We start from the raw sequence: 21,772 nt of genomic DNA, 5'->3' as shown, positions 1-21,772 counted from the left end.
AATGTAACATCACATAAAATTTTTAAACCTGTTTAATGTATTTGAAGGGGCCCTTGGCAGCGGTAAGGCAGGAAACAGTGCCCTGCATCTAAATGTGCCTCCTCAAAACCATGAAGTGCTCATTGTTTAGCTAGGGCAGAGGTGAGTGAAACAGTAATGAACATTTCCTTTGTCTATAGTACCCTTCATATTTTTATGTGGGCCACATTACTGAACAGAACACTAAACACAAAAACTATCAAGCAACACAGAACTGAAATCACTCTCGAGCCAATATACAGCTAAAACTAAAGGCTACAGATTTACAGCCCAAACGTTTAGCGGTGACAGAAATGTGGAAAACCAAACTTGAGCATGGGACAAATTTTAGAGGAAGATCAATCGTTGTGCAGCCACAGTATTTGCATTGCATATAAAGAATGACTGACATAAGCCACGTTACTTACAATGCCCTAACAATTCATAACCCATTGTCAAGGGGATGTCTGTGACGTGGAAAATATCAGAGAAAATCCAATTCAGATCAGACTTCATGAAGCCTCTACTCAAGGAAATGGGTTTGCTGCCTCATTTAAAGCACACAGGTGGAAGAGACATTAATCACGGGTATCGGCACATTGAGAGGACAGGGCCCTTCATCAATACACCTTATCGCTATGTATCATTTTGTTTAATATTTGGAATTATATGATGACTTCCATCCATTTCCCAACCCGCTGAATCCGAACACAGGATCACGGGGGTCTGCTGGAGCCAATCCCAGCCAACACAGGGCACAAGGCAGGAACCAATCCCGGGCAGGGTGCCAACCCACCGCAGATATGATGACTTGAGCTTGTGTATGTCGATTTCAGTAATGCAAAGGGTGTCTAAGACATTTTCAAGACTATATATTTTTAACTAAGAAGTGGAAACCAAAAGGAAAGGAGTTATAATTTCAAACTTGGTGTTCACGGTAGGATTACTGCTGTTGAATTTATTATTCACCCTTGTAGAAGAAGGATTTGAACATTCTCAAAACAAATATCAATGTGAGCAGTTCTGAATGAAGCAAATGTACTTCATGGTAAAAATAATCATTTTATTTATCCATCCATCCATCCTTCATACCTGCTTGATTCATTTCAAGGGCCTGGGCCAGAGTCTATCCTGGCAGCACTGGGTTCAAAGTAGGAGCCACCTGGACTGGTTGCCAGTTCATTAAATGGTTCACTCACAATCATTCACACATTGTGTTCAAGTGACCTGAATTGCATGTCCTTGGGATGTGGGAGAAAAATCCACACAGACACGTTAAGAATGTACAAACTCCACACAGAGAGTGTCTGGAAAGTGAAGGCCACTCTGGAGCAGTGAAACAACAGTACTAACCACTGTGCCGGCAGCCATCCCAAAGTCAACTTAGCTGTGAAACATCTATAAAGGTTTGGTGCTTTGTGCTCAGAACTATGTTGTTTTGCATGTTAGTTTGTAAATTATTTTAGCAATAAAATAGCTATAAAAGTGTACAGCACCCTGGGCTTAAAATTGGCAGTGTGCTACATAAAAATAAATTGAATAGGTGTTATGAATAATAGTACATCAAATGTTTTAAAGTGAGTTGATATATTAAAGGAAAGACAAAAATAAAAACCTAAACACCCACCAGACTAAGTCCTCTGAATTAACAGATGACAGAACTGCACCATTAGGTGTGGAATTGACACCTACTAGAAGAACCGCTGTTTTCTCTAAAGACTAGAAGAATTTTAGGCTGACAGGTGACTGAATTAGCCTAGCATGGATGAGTGTGGGGTGAGAGGACACTGTGCTGTGTACTGGGGTTAGCCCTGACCAGGGTTCATTAATGCCTGGAATGGCTTTGTCTCCCTGCAGCACTGTAACTGGAATGTGCAGGTCTGAAAAAGACTGATGGACAGACAGAAGGACATAGTACCGCTTACTTGAAACTATTAATCTTCTCAATGTGCAAATAAGAGTTCTGACTGTCCATTACCATGAACTGTAGTAACTGGGTCCAGAATATGAATGAAAGAACATATAAACATGTTTGACATCCCATACAATTTTCAAATGTCTGCAATAAAATAGTGTGATTGATTATATCAGAAGCAGCATTTAGAGGCTGGAGTGTGCTGTATACAAGTATATTTAAATTAAATTATGATTTAGATGTCATTTTTTGAGTAATTAAGAAGAGCTTTGTTTAGACAGAAGGAAACACCTAATAATATCCAACCATTTACTCTCACTGCTTCAACTAATTTTATGGATGCGGGGGGGCTCACTAGATACAGAATCAAAACACAAGAACAAACCCAGGATGGGGTGCGCTCTGCTAATTTCGAAACAGGCTTTAAAACAAAAAGTAAATAAGGATGGTGGTGTATATAAGTTACAGGTTTGGTCCTCCAACCCTGAGGTTGTGGGTTTAAATCCTGCTACTGACACGGTGACCGTGAGCGAGTCACTTCACCTGCCTGTGGTTCAACTCAAAAAACAAAGTAAATATAACCAATTACATCTCAGATGTTGTAAGTTACCTTGGATAAAGGTGTCAAACAAGTATTAAACAACAGCAAGGGAATTTTTAGCAAAATATTTGAAATGGAATCTTAGGGACAAGCATTAGGTTTTGCCTAACAGATGAAATTTACTGTTACCAACATGATTTATGTGGGGTGAATAATTTGATGAACCTCGTTAGTAAAAGACCTATTCATTTTCTACTTGTTTAATTCACTGATACTAAAATGGAAGTAGGCTCTGTCTTTGAATAATCAGATTAATTTATTTTAATTAACTTCTTCAAATAAAGCAAGGGTTGTTTTATATTATTTAATTAGCTTAGATCAATAATCAGTGCAAACAAAATGAAAGGCTTTTCTTTACCATTAAATGGTAGTTGGACCTATCCTGGGTAAATCTGGTTAATGCATCCATTTATCTTTAACTAAAAATGTAAGGATTGTTTTTATGTTATTTTATTTTATGTTACTTTATTATATTAGTCTGAAACAACAATATAAACAAAGTCAACAGGTTTTTCTGTACTATTGAATGCTATTAGCACAAGTAGACTAGCAAACTTGCCATTTTGTTACTTTCCATCTGCAGTCATGTTTACAGTGTTCCAGTTTTAAGAGAATGTGAAGTATTGCTAAACCACTATGGTTATCTGTTAACTATTTTTATTTCTGGTTTAAGTGAAGTTCCTTTGTCTAAAGCTGTTTGGTAGTTTTTCATTAGAAGATACAAAAAATGGTGGTTTAATTTCTAAATGCTAATCAATTTACAAGTGCTGACAGTGTTAGGTTGACTTTTTTTGTGGATTTACTGAAAAAGGCAAATTTTGACTTAGATTTTTAAAAACATTTTGGAAGTTAACACCAGGAGTAGCAATGAGATGTGCTACATGATTGAATCAATATATTTGCATGTTATCAGAACTTAACAGGATAGAGGAGAACAAGCAATTTTGCCCAATCTAGGTTGTCAGTTGTTAACTTCTGCAAAATATAATCAAGTGGATATTTAAAGATTGCCTTAGTACTACTGTCTACCATTATACTTATTAACTTATATCACACATCTGTGTCTGTGTGAAGAAGAGCTGCCTAATGTTTGTGAAAATTCAGTCTTAGATGCTTCCTCCTATGACCACCGTCTAGCTAAGGAGCCCCCATTTTATAATTAATGTTAAAGAAATGAATATTTACATCATGTTTATAGAAGCAAGTCCATCTCTGTGGGCCTTGTATCAACATAACCTTTCAGCAAGTGAAACCCAAGGGATTTTAGCAAACATGAAGGAAAAGAAGATGCAGAAATATCTAAGGAGTGAACACAAGACAAAATGGTCTAAAGACTAGACAGAGTGTTAGAGTGAACAGCAGAGTGAAGATACAGGTTGGGACAAGTTGAAGAAAAGGCTGGATGTTGCATAACCAAACTGAAGAAGAGTTAGCAGAGTGCTGAAAGCAGCCATGTCATACTTGAGACTTGATGCATCACTAACGGTTACTCACGGCTTTCTCTCCAGTCTTTCCAGTCAGTATGGCTCTCGCCTTAGCTTTAGTTAGAGAGAAGGACTTGAGGTATGAGTCGTACAAGTGCTTGGCCAAAGCCCTGAGGTCTGCACACTCTGGATTCATCTGCTCAATATCACTGGAGATCTCCGCTAACAGCTTCTCTTTCTCAGCTTGAGGCATTCGACCAAATCGAATAGCTGGTGAAGAGGAAGATACATGTCACTTCAGCACTGCCCAAACCACCAAAGTGGCTAATTCAAAGCTTCTTCCATAGGTACTTACTACATCCATTGCAACAGATGTTCTATGGTCAATTCCTGGATATTAACCCTTACAAGTTTTGACTAGACCTGGGTTGATGATGTACCTGCAATCTTCAGTGCATTCAAACTTAAAATATCTTACCATTATGTGACATGCCGACCATGAGACATTTCTGGAACCTGCAGTACTGACACTTGTTGCGACTCTTCTTGTGAATGCGACAGTGCAGATCACACCTGTCATAAACCAACTTCAAGCGGATTGTTCGGCGGAAGAAACCCTGTGAGGAAAACAGCAGAAACCATCTGGGGTCTGTGAAACTGGCTATTTGTTGTTAAGCCAGAAGGAGACTCTGGAAATTGGAAAAAAAACTGGCAGGTGACTGGGAGTTGAATTGAAAAGCTCCCCGTGAACCACTGTGAACTGTTTAGTGGAGTCTGCACAGATGGAGACCCCTGTACTTATCTATACTGGGTAACTGAAGTGTGTGAAGACAAATGCAACAGAAAGACCTTCAACATGAAGAGTGCTGGTTTCTTTTGTAGATATTCATGGTTAATAACCAATAATGCTATATACTGTATAAGTGAAATTTAATTTTATCTTTTTTTTTTTTTCTAAGTCCCTGTTATTGGAAATGACCTAACAGACAATGACTTCATTCCAGCGCTTGAAGCTGATCAAACTATTCATGTCTATTGCATCAGCCCACAAAGTCCGCTGCACTACGAAACCGCACAAGTACAGTAGGTGTCAGACTGGCAGCGTTGACTAGGCTACCAATCTGCCGACTGCCTTCTGGTCTGAGACCATTTCCTTCCTAAATTTTATACAGACAGAAAAGTCAGCAGCTCATTGTGACAGCCCCTTGAACAAATGACCTGCACTAGCAATCCCAGCACTCCCAGTCTCAGCCGCTACCAGTTGTCTCAGAAATTCAGAAAGATGGAGGATGTGGTTAGAGGTGACAGACAGCACATGAAGTTCACGGTGCTCATTCCGTTCATAGCGTAGGAAGTGCAGTTTACGGAAAGGAACACAACAAAAGGGTGCAAAATCACCCCTTGCAAAAATTTCATTAGTGACTTTTTTAACTCATGCAAAAAAATACCCTAATGATCTCTTACGTTCAAGCTAAGCCAAAAATGACCCCTTTGGAGAGCACAATAAATTCTCACCTTGCATCCTTCACAGGCATGGACACCGTAATGGAAACCTGAGGCCTTGTCGCCACATACCCTGCACTCAATTGACAACGTGGAGCCGGTGGGATCATCGAGCAGTTTGGGGTAGAGAAATCCCTTCTCTGAGTATTGCGGTGGAGATGGGGGTTCAAGCTTTATTGTGTCTTTAGAAGAGAAAGAGAGACATACAGGGCAAGTTAGCTTTTAAAGAGTGGTCTGTCATGTCCAGCAGCCCCTCCCTCCCCACCTAAATTATAGGATGCCAGGAAGACATACGAGTCCTCGTACTGCCTTCCCTGCTGTCCCCTGGTTAGAAAATGGCTTCACACACTTTGGTAGTCCTGCACTTTGCAGTCATATTTGCAGTCCAGAGTTGTCAGTTCAATCCTCTGGGGGGGACTTCCATCATATGGTGGGCTGGAAATGCTGGCATAATCCACGGTTGTGTAGGGCTTGAGGTCAAATTGGTGGGAGTGCTCATCCAATTCTGCCAAATCCATAGGATTAAGCCCAAAGCTCACCGGCCAAATTGGCATCTGCATGTCTACCATGGCTGCACCTGGAAAAGAAAAATCAAAATAAGAAAGCAGCAGTCAGCATGGTGGTATTCAATTCTGTCTTGACTAACCAGCTGGAGCATGGCTCATTGCTCACAAGATTTTATTTGATTTGCTTCAGCATTGTGAATAGAAGGCAAAAACATATGGTATGAAGATGCAGATTGGGCACCAAGTGCACCTCTCAAACTCCAGATGATTTTGGAACCCTGACAGTGGCCACAGCCAAATGAAGCTTTCAATACTAAACGGGCACCAGCACTATTCACATTCCATCAGATAATCTGAGGCTGCTGGCAAAGTCCATGGTCAAAGAGAGGTTCAGTATTAGAGTGGCTACAGCGCCTCTGCTGTTCCATCTAACAGTTTGTGGGCACTGGCACTGCCTGATGACCTTGTGAAATTAATTACCAAACAGTAAACAAAGCAAATGTTATTTTATGGCTATTAATCTGGAATACAAGAATTACATTTTATCAATTTTTAGATTGTATTTTAGTGAACTGTTCTGAGGAGACATGCAAGTAAAAATGTCATTGTACTTTGGTATGTACACATGATAATAAACTTCTTGAGACTAAATTGGGACCCATGCTGACACAATGCAGGTCACAACAAAGCAGCAGTGTAGAGAGGAGTTTACTTCTTGCATGTGGCATGTGTCTTTGACTCAGGTGTCACTGGCAGATGCAAGTGTGGCTGAAGCACAATGCTCAAGATGGCCCTGGGCTTTCCAGACTGCCCCAGGTGATAGCACTAGCTAAGGGATGGCTGTATCATATGCAAGGCTCTCGTCACATCCAATTTCAGACTCAAGAAGCAGTGATATGAAGATTGTGCAACTTTTTCTACTGTATATGAGATTCCCTGAGAGGTCAGAATGAACGTTTGTCTTACAGGCTGTCCTACTAATGCAGAGGTCACATACGAAGAGAATGGCATGCACAAAGGGCAGGAGGATGCAGACTGGGCACAAAGCGCAGTGGTCAAAACATGAAGTATCTTAAGCTCACCGCTCCTCGGGTATATTTAAGGAAATCTGTTGCCGGTATTATTTTTGGATTTGGCACATTCTTGTTCAGGGTAGGTAGCAAGGGGCACAAATAGCATCAAAAGTGCCCAGGCTTGAGAGGAGCGCTGGCCCAATCACCTTTGACAGTTTTATTTGGAGATAAGGATCAAGTGGCGAGCAGCACTCTTATTATGTGTGCTGCCATTGTGTAACCAGGACCTTAAAAATAGGAGTGAGCCCCTCTCCACAGATGCGCCTGGGCTCCTCAAAGTGGCCAACCAGATAAGGTAGCTGTTAACCAGAGTGGGAACTGAAGCGTGTGTGATAACCACTTCACCAAATACATCTCGCCTAAAGGAGTGTAGATGAATGTGCATATGGTATTTGTGGATGAAGTGTAAACACAGGCATGTGTGTGAGGGAGCAAGTATGCATAAATGGGCTGTATGCATAAATGAAAAGAAAAAGTGTAAGAGCAGAGGTGTGTGCATCAAGACTGAGAAATGTCTGAGTGAGACTGACAATGTGAGGGCAGTGTGCCAAGTGAAATGGAGGAGTACACAATTTGAGAGACAACACAAGCACAAAGCAATAGTGAGCAGAGTTTCAGGCTGTGACAATTATGACTAAGCAAATCCAGACTGAACATTATCTACTGAAGCGTGTGTATGAGTACCCAAACTATGACTGGAGACTTTGAATAGTGTGACATGGTGAGAAAGGTATGATATTGAGATTCAAATGTTAAGAATGTCAATGAGTGCAGTCAGGGAAAACAACCTAATGTGACCGAGTATGCAAGTGAAAATCGGCTGTTGACAAGGGTGTATGACTTGAGGGACTGAAGAGGTGTGTGGAGACTGTGGAAGAGCATGTGGAGGGAGAGTCAACTAAGGGACTATGGAGTGTTAAACGTAAGAGGCATAGAATGAGAAAGTGCAGTAAGAGTCAGGAAAGTGTGATGGAGAATTTAAATAATGAGATTAGGGAGTGTAACTGGGAGTCCAGAATGAGAATGAGTGTGTACAGAATGACACACAGGGAAGGAGTGACTGTATAGAATAAGAAGTATTACAACAAGTGTAACATGATTATGCAAGAGAAAATGTGTCTGAGGATGCATTTGTGAGACAGGGGAGCGCGACTGAGTACATAGTATGTGACACTGAGATGTGGGATAAAGTGTGAACTACATAGACTGTGTGAGTGTGTATACTGGGAGACTTTGGAATGGTATGAAACGTTAAGTGAGAGACTGAGTGCAGGAGAATTTGTACATGGTAATTGTAATGAGAGTGACTGAGTGTGCAGATTCAGAATATGAGTGTTTATTATGAGATAGAGAGGCTGTTATGTTTATAAGAATAAAGTGTCTAAGACTAGAGGGTGACAGAGTGTTTGGAGAGTGAGAGAGTGAGGAATGAATGTAGCTGAACAAGTAAAGTTTGAATGATTGTGGCTGATTGAGAGACTGGGGGATTGAAATGGATAGATAGATTGATAGTGTGATAGATAGATTGAGTGTGTTAAATGAGGTAGGAATTAATCCAAATGAAACTGTCCAGGTGCAGAGTGTGAACGTGTACAGTGTGGCTGGAAGTACTGAGGTAGACATAAGAAACAGAGGAGGGTGATTAGTGTGACAGTGTTTCTCACTTCTCGATTCAGTTCCTTTACACTGGGCATAATGTATATGAGCAGAGATTCCAAGAAGTGTGATGAGTGTGAAAAGTGTGACAGAAAATGGTCAATATAAGTGTGTGCATGTGCATAGTTAGATATTCTAGACAGTTGCTAAGTATACTGTATATAAAAGGAGACATCGAGGAGTCTGATGAGTGTGTAAAGTGAGAGAGAAAGTGGTTCAAGTGAAAGTGTGCAAGTATCCACTGTGACACTGTAGAGTGTGACCAAGACAAGTGCACATAAACTGTAAGAATGCGAGGCTGAATGTGCACAGGGTGGGAGACTAAGGAGTGACTGTGAGTGTGCAGATTAGAACTGAGTGTGCACTGGGTAAGGGACTGCAAGTATTGAGATTAGGCAGAAGTTGGTCCAAATGAGACTGTACAGGAGGATCTGCAACCTTTGTGACCTTTCTGTTCAGTTCTTTCAAACTGTGCATACTGTATGTGAACAAAGATATCAAGGAGTGTGAAAAGTGTTGTAGAGACTGGTTCAAGTTAGAGTGTGCAGATGCGTAGTGAGACACCATGTGAGTTTAGCTGAAATGGCTCCATGTAAACTGAGACAATGAGGAATGTGATTAAGAATGTCAAGCTGAGTGTGTGCAGGGTGAGAGACAGTGAGGAGTGTGACTGAAAGTGTGCAAGACCCACAGTGCTCATTGTGCTACTGTACTTCCTGGACGTGTGCAGCTTTTCAAGGCCCCTAACAGCTTTGGAGGAGCGCCACCAGATTTCAGAGAGGAAGTGTTTACACGCTGAGCTTGTTACAGGGAGGAAGGAAAGCTTTTCAAAAATCACTTTTCTGGAAAGAGTCATTTCAGCTTATGACAATGCACATGTTTTCATCTTGACCTACCTGAAGAAGCATCATTTAAGTTTTTTAAAGTGCAAAGTACTGCGAGGAATGCAAAGAGAGGTGAGCTAATCATGATGATTCACACTTGTAAAGAGGTGATGTATAGTAAAAACTGCAAATGAACTGCAGAAACTGCAGGTTATGTAGTTCCATTCTTATCACTAGGCAGTCATATGGAGTTGCAGCATGTACAAAAGACAATGACAAGGACAGAAACAATAAACATTCACTATGAGGGACCCAATGGAGACGAACTGAGTAATAGAAGAAATGGCCAGAAAAGTCAAAGAGATGGAGCAGTCAGGCCCACCAGCTGCACACAAGGGGGAGCCACATGTCATGCTATCGAACAATTATTCCAAAAGACATCAGAGACCACCTTTTGCTCCTCAGACCATGATATTCAAAAGATGAAGTTTAAAGACAGTAAAACAAGTATGTTAGCTTTCATTTGTATAGCACCTTTCTAGATGTAAGTGGGTTTGATAATGCATGGATGAATGGATGGCACATATTCTTGAAAAAAACACCACATGCAATGCTTTTTACACGTACAGAGTGCCAACCCCAGGCATGTCACACTGGTCGGTGCATAGTCTAAAGTGCTTTTAAATCTCACTTAGGGTGACATCCATCCCTACTTTTACTTCATAACATGAGGATGATGACACATCAAGGTTAAGGTTAAGGGTGACATGGCTTGTATCTGACATGCAGTTCCACTGTACAGCAGACAAATGAGAGCTCAATCAAGATGGACCTAGACTAATACAAAAGAACCACAAGGTTTTATAGAAAGTTCCTCCTGCCATATTGAATGTCATGGGGTACTGAACAAACCTTTGGGTTGAAATGCCACAGGCCAAGCTGGAAAATCTGGGAAATTTAGTGAATTCTGAATTCTTGCTTAGGAAGTGCCTCAAGTGAGGTAAGGAGTGTAGTCAGCGTAAGGTGCCCAACCACATCTACCACTCCATGTGGTGGCTAGAGACAGTCCATAAAGCAGAATGAAGTAGGTTTAGGGCACCCTGGACTTCAAAGAAAGTGAGACGATTGGGAAGAGTTCCTCCTGTAAAGGAGAAAGCCATACTAAGCACATCTTACTTGGAGAAGTGCTGCTTACAGAAGTGTAAGACAGGCTTTGAAACTCACTGTGAACAGGGAAAGCGTGGACGCAGACACTTATGAAGACACACCGGTCAGAGAGGGTGAAACAGGCCAGAAGCAGGCCAGGTTGTGACATCAGCACACTGGAACAGCCTTGACTACTAGGCCGTGTCCAGCTTGGAAAGGGGCTGATACTAAAGGATTTGTTTCCTGTCATTGGTTAACTGCTGGCCTTTTTTCTGTTTTTTTTTTGTCCTTGTGGTTATGACACCTCAGTGAGCTGAATCAGTAAAAACTTTTAGTAATAAAATACAAACAATACGCCTGTTTGTATTTAATTTACAAGACTAAACATGGCAGCCAATAACAAAAAGGCATAAGGCTCCTGGGCCATGGGGTTGGCTACAACTCTCTGATTGAGAATTGGGAGACATCCATCATCATCATCATCATCGCTGTTTTGTCCTGGTTAGCTAGTTGCCCCCTAAATGTTTCTCCTCTTTGTCTTTGTGGTCCTGGACATCCTTTCTTCCATTCTTTTTATACCCTCTGATACTACCTCTAACCATGTCTTCTTTGACCTTCCCCATGTTCTCATCCCCTCCACCTTGAACTTGGTATATCTTATCACAGCCAATGCTCTTCTGCCTTTTTACTTCAGCTCAAATAACTACAAGTGACAGAGAAAATGACCACCTGACATTTTCTGATTAAAAAAAAATCAATACAGTGGACAGTAAACCAAGTGAAATGAAAGAGATGGAGAAAAAGTAGGACTGCAAGCAAAACAACAAACAACTGAACCCTGCCATATAGCGCCTTTCATTGTGACCTCCCTACACAGCAGCTCCCTTTATCAGAATTGTAGTCCTTACCCTGTGTTTCTGTACTGTTGAGAGAACTCGACTCAGCATTCTGCCTGATATTTTCACTGTCCTTCAGAGGCCAAGAAAGCGAGAAGAACAACAAATGTTAGAAGTCCTGCCAATTCACCTTTGCAGTGTGCTTCACCTACAGCTTCCATGCATTTCTATTTTAAATCACTATTTTTTCCTCTTCTAACAATTATTTCAAGTCTCCATCCAGTTGCAAACTTCCTCTAGAGCCGGTTAATTAAAAAATAAGTAAATTCCGAAGGACATTCTGAGGGGAAAATAGTGGGCAGCCCACTAAAAATAGCAGGAGCTGCTTGTGGACAATGAGAAAAGCTCAAGACCTTTGCTCTGGCTGGCGAGCAGCAGGACGCGGTGGTGCCAAAGCGCTCATGTGGGAGCATCCGATGCTAGCAACTTACTGCTCTCATCACACTCCCATATTTCTTAACTCCTTCCTTGCCACATTCTGGGTGACAGAGGGCAGACAAAGGTAACAAGGAGGTCCAAATGCAGGGGGCTCAGCATGCATTTAACCCTTTGTACAATCTGAACATTTTTTTTTTTTTATTGGGACCATGTGCCATGTGATCTCTTTCAAATTTAGTCAGATTGGTGTTGCCCAGTTGTCTCCAATGCCCTTCTTTGACAGTCTAAGATGTCCTATATACTGTGGTGGAAATGGCTGTCTGGTTTAGCAGAGGAAGGACTGAAAAGGTGGGGGAAAAACCCATGATGGCAGTTATAAAACAGGAGTACATGCCAGTGTGGGCAGATGGAGCCAACAGCGGGTGGAAGTTCTTAATAATGCAATATTTACACATTATCTCTGACACTCCATCAATGATCAGTGATCTTATTTAGATTAGCCAAAGATATTCACTTTTTCATCACATTTGAATCAGCTATACCTACTTTTAAGTGCTGGAACAATGCTCAATGCCAATTTTATGGTAATGTCACATCATATCATCAATCTACACCCTGTTTAGTGTGGTCATTGTACTTTTTGCTTTCTTCTGACTTTTAAATGTTTGAATATATATTCTGATACTTTTCATTACAGTCTTGTTTGCACTGTGAGGGAATGCAAAATAAAATAAAGACTGATAACAAGTAATTGACTGACTAATTGAAGTCATGAGAACGGGGACAGAAATCTTTGTGCCTGTCAGCAAGTGCCCAGGATTCTAGTGGGCATAAGGAAAGCCTACAGGAGCTGCTAAAAGAGACTCAGAGTACTTAACTCTCTAACAGAGAGAGGTGCTGATGGAGGCTATGAAGTCTACAGTCTGGAGGTAGGAAGAAGAGATTGAGGAGACAGAGAAAGAGAGGGATGGAAGGTGAGAATGCAGATGGCGAAGAGCTGGAAAAGGTGAGGAAGCAGCCTGAGCAGAAAGACACAATGGCACAGTACAATTTGCTTTGGCTTTTGTGCCTGTTCCATTGCTACATTGTGTTTTCCTTTCAAATCCAATGAGTTTTGATAAGTAAAAGTATTTCTAAAATATTATGGGTTTATTTTTATAACTTTATACAAACACACACACACGTACACACACACACACACACACATATATATATTATTTTCACAATTTCTTCAGAATGCACAACACATATACAGTTCTTTTGTCATTCTTTTTTTTTCTTTTTCTGTTCTCCTCTACTCATCCCCAGGCGAGAATCATCCTCTCCTTTACCATCTCTGAATTGCCTTGGTGTGGCAAAACAGCTCCTTTCATGTTGGATCCAGGAGTATTTCCAGTGTGACAGCAATTACAACCAGGAAGCGCTTCTGTGTCAGATGCAATCTCCTTAATTGGGTGAAGTTACCTCACAGCAGCTCCCTCAGGCAGCACCCAGGTACCCCAGCAGGGCTGCCAATCAGGGCTACAGCTCCCATGTGCCCCTAAAGGTGTACAATTGAAAGCTACACCATAGGGATTTTGCCACACAGTGTATCAGAGCCGGTTATACTACCTTAGAAGGCTGGCGTCCTTCAACATCTGCAATAAGATGCTGCAGATGTTCTATCAGACAGTTGTGGCGAGCACCCTCTTCTACGCGGTGGTGTGCTGGGGAGGCAGCATTAAGAGGAAAGACGCCTCACGCCTGGACAAACTGGTGAGGAAGGCAGGCTCTATTGTTGGCAGGGAGCTGGACAGTTTAACATCTGTGGCAGAGCGAAGGGCGCTCAGCAGGCTCCTATCAATTATGGAGAATCCACTGCATCCACTTAATAGTATCATCTCCAGACAGAAGAGCAGCTTCAGCGACAGACTGCTGTCACTGTCCTGCTCCACTGACAGATTGAGGAGATCGTTCCTCCCCCAAACTATGCGAATCTTTAATTCCACCCGGGGGGGTAAACGTTAACATTTAACATTATACATAGTTATTGTCTGTTTTTCACCTGCATTATTATCATTCTTTAATTTAATATTATTTATTGTATCAGTATGCTGCTGCTGAAGAATGTGAATTTCCCATTGGGATTAATAAAGTATCTATCTATCTATCTATCTATCTATCTATCTATCTATCTATCTATCTATCTATCTATCTATCTATCTATCTATCAAGAGAATACATGACCCTGGGAGGCAGTCTCCCTCTGTCCTTCCATTATTATGACCTTCTGGCTGGGAAAGGTCCTAGCAACCAAACTGGCTGGGATGCCTGTCAATCTATGTCCCTCTATTTTAAAGGCATCCTGGCCAGGTAAGGAACTATTGATCCCAGCTGCAATGTTAGTCAACCTGTGTCATCCACCATATATATATATATATATATATATATATATATATATATATATTGCTTCTTGTTCCTAAGGAGGATCTTGTTCTGCATAAGCTGTTAAAACAGTCTTTCCTAAATTAGATAGCTAAGTGCCACATGTACTTTCTGGTTTTCACTCCTGTCATTCTATTAATTTCTGTCTGTGAAGGTGAGGTTGTCCAGAAACACTTATTTGTAAAGGAATGCATTTAAAAACAATCGAAGGTATGATTTGCTAAGGAAAACGAATGCTTAAGATTAAAAGAAATCAATAAGCATATCCCGATCCATTGTATAGGGATGTGGACAGTACTTTGATCTCTCTTTAAAGCTATACTTGCTTATCTGGCATTGTCCTCTGTGGTGTGGGAGAAAAAATGGAGCAGTTACTTAAATGTGACTGATTACAGATATTGTTGAATTGAAAAGGATTAAGTACAATGGTACTCGGTGGCTGCGTTTGGCATTCACTGCTGGAATAAGCGATTGGAGATGATAGATGAATGTATGGAAGGAAAGAATGATCGATTTACATTTCAAGTTAAAACTCATTTTTAGTTCAAGGTTCAAATGAGTAGTTATAATAATAAAAATAATTACGATCGCAGCTCCAAATTGCAATTAGTGAGTGGTGGATATATGCGTAAAGCTGGTGCGCGATCAATCTGTTGCCAATGCCCGAGTCGCAGTCTTGATTTGATGTTATTTGATTTATATACAGCTAAAAAGGGAACCGTCACATAAGCGGTGCTGTGATGTCGGTACCTCACCCTAAGGAGGCTGATGGCGTCTTCTTTTTTGAAAACTATACGCAGCTTTCGCTCAGCCGACTATGCCATTTTTTTCGGGTACAGAGTAAATAGTATTTACCTTCTCATTGGCTACAACACAAAATAAGCTTGACTTTGTTTTTTTTCTGTGGATGTTAACGTAGCGCTTAACCCATGCAGAGCAATCGTAAATTTGTGGAAATTCATGAGTTACCGTACAAGAGATTCGGTGATCTCGGTTTCGCACTGAGACTGAACCTACGCGCAACACCCTTTGATTAACTACAAACTGTATTATTTCTTTAGTTTGGTTTAATTTTATTACACCTTTTAGTGTAATGTTGTACCCAGTGCCAGTGAATTAAAACAAACAAGAAGGTGCAGTTGTTCTTTTTCATCCACGTCTTAAATATGTGCCAGTGTACCGCACATCACCAGTGCCATAAGCAAGTAAATGTAGACAAATCTGTCAACTACAGCACATCAGTTTGAGAAAGTTGTTATACAGAGAGGAACATAAGGTTGTACGTGTACGTTTAATGAATGAAAGCTACTGCTATGCGTTCAACCACAGCAAGCGCTTTGCCCAACGGGAGTCTTTTTGGGGTTCGCCCACGTAACGGTCGGCTTATTCCAGCTCGCCCACGTGGAATTATTTCTGTAAAGATTCTTAATGAATACAATTGCCGAAAGGAATCATTTTTGAATTATACTTGTTTAACTTATAATTTATTTATCGTTAGATCCTAAGATCAAGTCCTGACAATGTACTCTTTGTTTCAAGGCGTTTAACAGAGAGAATACACATACAAAAGAATCGCCTAACCATATAACTACAGGACCTTTAAGTATATATTACTGACGACGCACAGAGATGTATCCAAGTTATTATGGGATCCTTTTGATTTTACATCAGCATATCTCAATTGTTTATGCTGATAGAAACACCTATCAGTTTATCCATCAACGGCAAAGATGCAAACTATTTTTGGCGTACATTAATACGATTTAAACTACAGATATATTTATTTTTCTGAATTAAACTTTTCGTCACCAGGTCAACAGTACGGCAAATTTCTGGAAAGTTTTTTCATTTAGGCAACGGGCAGTGAAGTTGAAAATATCTTCAAGTTCCGAGAGAAGAAGAAAACATCTAACATTGGCATTGAATTAGGAAAAGTTATTTGTGGGTGTGTGCGTGGACTGGCTTCTTGTTCAGACATTTTTGCCTTGAGTCCTGTGCCGTCAGGATAGCCTCCGGCTTCTACTGCCTTTGCTCGGATAGAAGAGTTGGCTTTAAAATATGTCAATTTTTTAAAACACCTTTCGGCATTTGGGCAAGCTAATTTATGTGCATTTGTTATTTACACGTTATCGTTTAACTGATAATGTATAATAATTATGTTTGTACTCTGAAAATATAGGTCCGTGTTTCTGAAAGCAATACTCAAGGGAATCAGTTTTGGCTCCCAAAAGGATCATCCATATAACGGTTCCAGATTTATTTAGATGCGCAGCAGGTTCCATAATCAGAAATAAATGATAAGAGAATTTGTGAAATACCAATGAACTCGTGATTCTAAAAGAACTCTCACTATGTAAACAGGGTAAATTCAGAATGTCTTTATCTGTTCGTATCCCGCTGCTATAGCATTGTAAAAAAACTGTTGTAATTTTACTGGTGTTTTCACACTAAAAATAATGTTTTGAGTGTCTCCAGTTCTGGTCCCATATGACCTATGGAAGCAAAGACCTATAAGCTAATCAATGCCAAGGTCCGTTTGGATGGTGAATGCCCAATCTCCGCCACCGCAGACATGTGCCCTGGGAGAGAACGGCCTCAACTCACCAGACGACATGACGACCATTCGGGAGGCCTGCCGCTCCATTCCTTTATGAACGCCAGGGGACTGTGCAGATACAGACACTGTCCACAGTGCGTCTTGCAGGAAGAAACGACACCGTACCTTTTGTGGAATAAAATCGTTAAAGTATGGCAACATTTTAGTGAACGTGAGTGACCTTCACGTGTTTATCGTTAAGAAAATTACTGTGAAGTACATACTATTATTTTCATGTCCAGTTTCTTGCTGTAATATCAACATTATTACTAGCAACCTTGTTGCCAGTAATTTTAAGTAAAATACACAGTGCCATTTTTTACAATATAATACCATACATTAAAGATTTTTGTTTTATCTACATATTAGGAACGTTTTCAAAACCCAAGGAACCAATTTCATAAGCAAAGACCCTTTTCCAGAATGGCATAGATTTATCTCATGCAAAGGTTCAACGATGAAAAGTATATTAAAAGAGCCATTATTTTAGGATGGATATGTGTCTTATCCACTCTTCAGCCATTGGTGTTTGAACATATAACAACTGTAATAACTGAAGTAACAGGCATAGATAGATAGATAGATAGATAGATAGATAGATAGATAGATAGATAGATAGATAGATAGATAGATAGATAGATAGATAGATAGATAGATAGCCCATTTACCAGTCGAATACTGCTTTGCTTTAGCTGGCTTTCATATTTTTCTATCGCTTTTGATGAAGTTAAAATGCTACTTCGGAATATCTTTATTTTTTTAGCGATTGTTTCATCCGCTTGTACACCAGACTGGCGATTTTCTTCAAGTTGTTGCAGTGAACTATCAAAGCGGTGAAGTGTTCCTTCTAGCCGACATAGCTGATTAAACACTTAATCGGACTTGGCACAGCGAGACACGGCAATCCTCCGAATACCGGTCCCAAATTATTTAACAACTCTTTTCCTATCGAGTGGACAATATTTAGGAGCGGGAGCAATAAGGTTAGTTATAACCAGCTTACTTATTTAAAAATACAGGTTGCGTGGACTGTTCGCCAGTTACTTGTCGACCTTTCAGTGGCGCAACTGCCACAAACGCAATCTTTTCGGCAATTATATGCATTTGCTCAGCGATAACTACAACATTTAGTTGCTCCGTGTTGAACCGTTACCACTAAGAGACGTTGCAGCTGTTGTGCTGGAATTAATACAAAATATTGGAAATACATCTTATTGTCTTGCAATAAATGTTTTTTCGCGGCTTTCAGTGTAGTATTGTCCACTCGATGGGAAAAGAGTTGTTAAATAATTTGGGACCGGTATTCGGAGGATTGCCCGAGACACTAGTGCTTCATATCGCTGAAAGGGTGAATCTAAATAGAAACGACCCTTTAAAATGCCTGCCGTTGACGTGCCCTGTAGATACTTTAGTGATGTTGCCCTGTCGCTTATGTTCTCTACACTGTCGCATCAGAAGTGACAGCGATTTTAAGTGTAACCTGTTGAGCCACCTTCAGGTGTACCTTGGAGTACAAACGAAAGTCACAGAGAGTCCCTCACGCCGGCACGTAATCGCTGCAAACGCCTGGCACATTTCCAGACAGGCACACGCAAGCAGCCGTGTGCCTTCCCTTTATGAAGCAAGCCGCCGGGGTTAGTATCACTTCCAGGTCCCTGTCAGAAATCGACCACAAGCGTCTCGAGTGGAAAAGGAAGAATGAAGCCACCCACCCCACTTCTCACATAAATTCCCAAAAAGAACACCCTTAAGGTCAAATGAATGCTCATCTTGTTTCAGTGGTTTGAAAAAAGAAATGAAAACACGTCAAGTGACAGAAAAGCTCGCTAGGTGATCGTCAAGCGTGCCACCGCTAGCTTGATCTGAGAAACAGTGAGTAGCATTTCGAAACATAACTTAAAAAGGGTCCTACAATGTCCCCGTTTATCTAGTTAAAAAACTTGCTTTTAATATGACCTGCGCTTCATACCTTTAAAGGGCGACGAGGAGTCCAATGTACTGCCCAGAAATCATTACCAGAAACATAAAATCGCAGTCCGTGAACGTACGCGGCGCTCTTAGCAAATTCAGCAAGTGATTTTTACTGATCACAACACCAGACTGGAACGTAAACTCAAAAGGCAGAAATCAATGCGAGCTGCATCCTCCCCCACTACACTTATGAACTCTACTAACCCGAAATTCCTCTACCAGTTTGTCCGCAATGACAACATTTTTGTTAAAGACGAAGAAGAAGAGGAAGAAGAAGAAACCTTTACAGGCAGAACTATTTGATTCTATATAATAACCTAAGAAGTCACATTAGCAGCTTTGTCTTTGGAAACAGTAAACATAAGTAAATTGTAGAGTGGTTAAGATAATCAGTCTTTATAATTTTGGAGGTATTCTACACAAATTGCCTTTTACAACAAAACTGCAATTAACGATAGATAGATAGATAGATAGATAGATAGATAGATAGATAGATAGATAGATAGATAGATAGATAGATAGATAGATAGATAGATATCAATCTCTGGATCTGTCCACTTATTTGTAAAACACACGTTTTATACCACTGGATTAGATGCAGCCTCAACCCATACTATTTAATGGAGGCAATAGCCAAACCTGGACAGTATAACAAATAACTAAATTATCTTGACAGACTACAGTGAGGATAAAATGTTTTTAGCATGGAAACAATTTAAGGGGCTGGGGTGGGTGGGGGGGTTGTTATTTGTATTAGTTATTCACATTTTACTGTTTGCTTATGGCAAAACAGGGGGTAATGCTGCTACATCACAGCTACAAGAAACTATGTATACATGTCTGAGTCTAAGTGTACTTAACACATTCTCTTGGTGTCTGATTAATTCATCACACATTCCTTCATGTTAAAGTCCAGAACCAGATCCATTCATTATGAAGTGATTATTAGGAAGCAATCACTGTGCTAGGGTGGAGTTCCAGCCTGAAACCTGTAAGATGCAGTAGTCCCAGTTCATCAGGCCTGGGGACTGAGTCAGTTGGACAACACTATGGAGTCATCTACCACTACTGGACAGGCTCAGTAACACAGGGCAAGGTAAATGGTGGCACATATCAGGTTCAAGGTAGCTTTTAACACTTTGAAAATTGTTTAGCTTTTACAAGGCAGCAAACTCACCACTTTTGAATGTAGGTTACACTACTGGAACAATCCATTTCTCGTGATTCTTGATACAAACCTTGCCAGGATAGATGTAAATAAGATCTCTTCTGTAGTAGTGTCCTGAAGATGGACACTGGGCGAGTGGTCACTTCTGGAACCCTATGTAGCATTCATTGGATGCATACGTTTACTTGGTGTCTACTTTGTTTTTGACTGATAATGGGGCACATCCCATATTATCGGTCAGCCTCTTCCAGCTGGGTTCTACAACCCTGTCAGCAACCTTAACCCACAAAGAAGGTGACCAGATTACACTAGGAAACATTTGGCTGGTTTATCCTTTGTAATCAATATAAGAAAATATTTTGTCCGGAAACATGTTCTGACCAAAATAGCTTGAAAAGTCCTTTTCACTTTGATACTTCAAAACAATTTCAAGTTACAGTTCACAGTTTCCCAATGTGCTTGCTATAAAAGCAAAATGTGTAGCAAAATGCGAGGTATAGAGTTTAACACTTTAAAATTGATTAACACCAGGCACAGAGCACTCATTGACTGTTTTACACCAGACTCAACCCAGACTGCTCTTGTTTGCCATATGTGGTGATTATCTCTTCAAAAGAGTGCAGAATAACAAGCCCTGTCAAGCTAAAGACATGTCCAAAATATAAAAAGTCAGTTATTTTGTTTGCCAGTAAGTGGCAACCTTGCAGGTCTCCTGCCTGAGGCCTTATTCTATTTGAAACGCCATGCAGCTCAGGTTCCTCCGCAGACCTACATGCTGGCCTATGCTCATTCCACAAGTAATGTCTCAGGTTCAAGCAAGCAATCTTCAAACATTAGGTTCCCAGACTTACACAATTGAAAAGATTCACTTGTACTGCCCTGGGAATTAGAGAAGAAGACTACTTGACTTCTCATAGTCTTTGAAGACATTAGAATCTGAGGTTGATGTGTGTCACGTAAAAGGGCATAAGATTCAATAATCCTCCCATTCATGTATCATTTGTCTAAACCTTAATACAAATTTTATAATGAAAGGAACCACTACTGGATGGGGCAGCAGGCTATCAGAGGGTAGTGCAGTGTTTATTTAAAAAAAACAATTGTATGATGATGATTACAGGGTAAGGTAACACTCTCAAACCCGTGTGATCCAAATCAGAGTCGTGGAAGGCTGGGGCCTATCCTGACAATGTTGGTCAGAAGGCAGGATGGAACGCTAGTCCATTGCAGGGCCACACACACTCACATGTGAACTCACCCCTTGGCTGAATTAGTCGAGTGAAATGTTATATTTTACCATTTTAAATTCTGATACAGTAACATGTCAATGAGTTTTAAAAAACCCTTATGTTGGACCTTGTATTCACACATTTTGTTTTCTAGATGCTCTTTAGAATGAGGGTGGATTTGATGGCAAGAAAGTATCTATCTATCTATCTATCTATCTATCTATCTATCTATCTATCTATCTATCTATCTATCTATTTAATAATTTGTGAACTACAAATTAGAAAATGTTCTTCATTTTGAAAAAATGAACTTTTAAACTTTTTCCTTGTGCCTTTATTGGCAAAAGTAACAAAAAACAACACATTACTTTTGTGAAACATTGTCACATTAGTCAAATGTGCTAGGAGTGTAGTTTTTTTTAAACTTAATTCAATGTTGATTAT

The 21,772-nt window shown here is 40.4% G+C and overlaps 5 protein-coding genes across 30 annotated transcripts in view; 2 read left to right on the top strand and 3 right to left on the bottom strand.

The window, feature by feature from the left end:
- Positions 1-21,772, bottom strand: part of LOC127525813 (peroxisome proliferator-activated receptor gamma-like) — a 249,439-nt gene that overhangs the window by 1,911 nt on the left and 225,756 nt on the right. For 4 of the 7 annotated variants that reach the window (XM_051921496.1, XM_051921494.1, XM_028825104.2 and 1 more), the window contains 4 exons: positions 5,811-6,038; positions 5,474-5,643; positions 4,437-4,575; positions 4,029-4,228 (listed from right to left, as the gene is read on the bottom strand). In XM_051921496.1, coding sequence (XP_051777456.1) covers positions 4,029-4,228; positions 4,437-4,575; positions 5,474-5,643; positions 5,811-6,030 — 729 coding nt within the window. In that variant the 5' untranslated portion in view covers positions 6,031-6,038. Of the gene's footprint in view, positions 1-4,028; positions 4,229-4,436; positions 4,601-5,473; positions 5,644-5,810; positions 6,039-18,929; positions 19,071-21,772 lie in introns of those variants that run through there. The other 3 variants (XM_028825105.2, XM_051921495.1, XM_028825107.1) reach the window with 3 other exon arrangements.
- Positions 1-21,772, bottom strand: part of tsen2 (TSEN2 tRNA splicing endonuclease subunit) — a 226,119-nt gene that overhangs the window by 40,390 nt on the left and 163,957 nt on the right. The window lies entirely within an intron of this gene.
- Positions 1-21,772, top strand: part of mkrn2os.2 (MKRN2 opposite strand, tandem duplicate 2) — a 211,981-nt gene that overhangs the window by 47,752 nt on the left and 142,457 nt on the right. The gene's annotated exons all lie outside the window — the stretch shown is intronic.
- Positions 1-21,772, bottom strand: part of LOC127525814 (E3 ubiquitin-protein ligase makorin-2-like) — a 218,235-nt gene that overhangs the window by 89,683 nt on the left and 106,780 nt on the right. The gene's annotated exons all lie outside the window — the stretch shown is intronic.
- raf1b (Raf-1 proto-oncogene, serine/threonine kinase b) overlaps positions 1-21,772 on the top strand; it is a 303,901-nt gene that overhangs the window by 187,932 nt on the left and 94,197 nt on the right. The window lies entirely within an intron of this gene.

Source organism: Erpetoichthys calabaricus, chromosome 18 (assembly GCF_900747795.2).
Source record: "Erpetoichthys calabaricus chromosome 18, fErpCal1.3, whole genome shotgun sequence".
Classification (NCBI taxonomy): Eukaryota; Metazoa; Chordata; class Cladistia; order Polypteriformes; family Polypteridae; genus Erpetoichthys; species Erpetoichthys calabaricus.
This window is presented reverse-complemented; position numbering and strand designations above follow the sequence as displayed.